This window comes from Rhinolophus sinicus, chromosome 15, assembly GCF_057876585.1.
Source record: "Rhinolophus sinicus isolate RSI-liver-muscle chromosome 15, RSI-T2T, whole genome shotgun sequence".
NCBI lineage: Eukaryota > Metazoa > Chordata > Mammalia > Chiroptera > Rhinolophidae > Rhinolophus > Rhinolophus sinicus.
In genome coordinates this window covers 84,974,307-84,977,194 of record NC_142515.1, presented here as the reverse complement: position 1 = coordinate 84,977,194, position 2,888 = coordinate 84,974,307, and the positions used below count along the sequence as shown (strand labels likewise).

At 47.7% G+C, this 2,888-nt stretch overlaps 1 protein-coding gene across 1 annotated transcript; it reads right to left on the bottom strand.

Annotated features, from left to right (window-relative positions):
- Nucleotides 1–474: 474 nt before the first annotated feature.
- Nucleotides 475–1,425, bottom strand: LOC109449966 (olfactory receptor 10H1-like). The gene has a single exon (XM_074338679.2). It carries the CDS (start codon nt 1,420–1,422, stop codon nt 475–477), a length of 948 nt encoding a protein of 315 aa, XP_074194780.2. The 5' UTR covers nt 1,423–1,425.
- Between the last annotated feature and the right edge of the window lie 1,463 nt (nt 1,426–2,888).

Below are 2,888 nucleotides of genomic sequence, written 5' to 3'. Positions count from 1 at the left end.
TCATAGGAGGAGCCCGCCTGCAAAACTGTGAAGAACTAAAGATGAAAAACCATTTCACCATCAAACAATGCTTTCCTTTCCTCAAGACGTTGGTCAGAATGAGAGGGATGATGTGTCTGAAGCACAGAGCAAATATCTTTCATTCACTCATTCAAGATAAGCTGTGCACATAAGTGTCCTGACATAGCCATATGGGCAGCCCCTCCTCCATGCCACTCTCAGGTATGGGAAACAGGAAGAAGTTGACACAGAAGGTCAATATTGGGGTGGTTGTGACCTCAAGGAATCCAGGAGAAATGAGGTCAGTCAGACTGAGGGAAAGAAGAGAAAACAAACATCTAGAATTTACAGAGCACTTACTAAGGGGAATTCCCATATAGGAATCATCACCAGTGAAGCACAATTATACCCATTTTACAGACAAAGACTGAAGTGTCTCCACCCACCACACCTCCTGCCACAAAACCAGCCACTTCAAGAGCTCTGGAGAAAGAGCTTGCTGAGGAAGGTCTTCTTCATGGCGTTCTTCAGCTCCTTGTTCCTGAGGCTGAAGATGATGGGACTGAGGAAGGGTGTGATGACTGTATAGGTGACACCCATCAGGGTGTCTCCTTCCAGGGACTGGGGACCCTTAGGCTTGAGGTAGATGACAGAGGCGAAGCCGTAGTGCACGACCACCACGGTGAGGTGGGACACACATGTGGAGAAGGCCTTGTGCCGGCCTTCAGCTGAGGGGATCCTCAAGACGGTGGCCACAATGGAGGCGTAGGAGAGGAGGATGAGGAGACAGCAGCCCAGCAGGGCCGTGATGCACACCAGGCCCACGCCCAGGGCCACAGTGGAGACGTTGTCCCCACAGGCCAGCTTCACGAGAGGTGGCACATGGCAGAAAAAATGGTGGACCTCATTGGGTCCACAGAAGGTGAGGTGGAAAATGGCCGCTGTCACCACCAGCCCCATGACTGAGCCACCCGCCCAAGACCAGGCCACCAGGCAGGCACAGACACCGGGACTCATGAGCATGCTGTAACGCAGCGGGTGGCAGATGGCCACGTAGCGGTCATAGCCCATGACGGTGAGCAGGAAGGAGTGGGTGAACCCAAATGTGAAGGAGAAGAACATCTGGCTGGCACAGGCCGCCCGGGCGATGGAGCGGTGGGTGGAGAGCAGGTCGGCCAGCATGCGCGGGATGATGGCGACGGTGTAGAGGATCTCGGAGATGGAGAGGGCGCACAGGAAGAGGTACATGGGCGTGTGGAGGCTGCGCTCGCTCCGGATGGTGGCCATGATGAGCAGGTTCCCCAGCAACGTGAACAGGTACATGAGCAGGAACAAGAGGAAGAACAGCAGCCGGAGGTGGGGGAAGTCGGAGAAGCCGATGAGGATGAAGTCAGATGTGGAGGTGTGGTTGAGCCATAGCATGGTGGTCACACCTGGTCGGGGAGAGAGGGAAGAACTCAGTGGCTAGAAACTTGGGGTCTCTAGTGAGCCCTCCTGCGAGGACTTCCCTGAGGGGCTCCCTCACCTCTCCAAGTCATGGTTAGTCCACCTGCAAAATGGCATTCATAATAACGATCTATGCCCCACAGAGCTGCTTGAGGTTTAAATAAAACCGTGCATCTAACGTGCTTAGCACAGTTCCTGGCCACCAAGAATTCAGTAAGTAAATGACAATCATTATTACTACTATTTTTAACTCACAGTGGTAGGAACTCAGGTTCTCTATTCAGCCACACCTGGGTGGAGTTGTTCCTAGCAAGGGCTCACTGCCTCATGTGCACAGAAGTCAACACTATGGCACTGGTTTTTGAGAAAAGAACTCACTTTTTTTAGTGAGTTCGGCTGGCAAGGAGACAGGAGACAAGGCTCAAATCTCTCTCCCCGGGTTCTGGGCCAGATTTAAGGGGTTTTAGCCCCTGATCTTCCTGGACAACAGACCCTTTGCTTCTGAAAGGGTCAGGTTCAGCTCATGGTCAGATCCCCGTCCTTTGGTTCCGTTGGGGGGGCAGTTAAGGGTTCACAAGGGTTACTCGCAAGTGATTTCAACTTTGGTTCCATGTCTCGTTAGACCACAGGATAGGACCCGTCTGAGCTGGTTCTGAGGGTATAGCGTCTCCATTTCAGACCTTGTCAGTGCCCCTAGTCATTTTTCTAAATAGGCAAGGAAAATGTAAAAAAGCAACAATCCAGTTTTTTTAAAAAAATGATTATGCTGGGATCTTTAATAAGATTTTTTGCATTGGAAAAATCTAATGCTGGTTGGAGTTCCGTCTTTGAAAGGATAATGGAAATCCTGTGATCACTATGCTCAAATATGCAGCCTAAACTCTGAGCTGTCCGCGAGGCTTAGCAAGTAGTAAGTGGTGGATTTTTTCTTTTCATTCAAGACTCTACCATGTTAGCCACATGAGTTAAATAAATTTGAGAAGTTGTTTCAAAACAGTGCTTCAAAAGCAACAACAGCATTGGGTTAGTTCCTTAATCTTTCTGAACCTTAGTTTTCTGATCCCTAAAAGGAAGTTGGTCATAATAACCCCTGGCCGACAAGGTCGTTATGAGGATTAAATAAGATAAGGACATAAGGGGCCTTCCACAGCACCTGGAATACGCACTTGAGAAGACTGAGGCCAGCATAAATTACCAGAATTAGCTTCTCTTAAAATGTGGCAACCTATGATTGTACCTTTCTTTTAACTGGTGCATTTAATGCATTTATCTTTTTGGTAATCGTGTTGGTTTGGACTTAATTCTGTCATTTAATATTTGAGGTATTATATATTAATATGAGTTATTATTAATTATATATTATATATTAATATGAGCAATTATAGATGAGCTATTACATATTAAATATTTATTAATAAAATAGCTAACATTTACATATACTT

Bases quoted from the DNA above. Each gene is read 5' to 3' on its own strand.
- LOC109449966 (XM_074338679.2), bottom strand. From the start codon at position 1,422: ATGCTATGGCTCAACCACACCTCCACATCTGACTTCATCCTCATCGGC.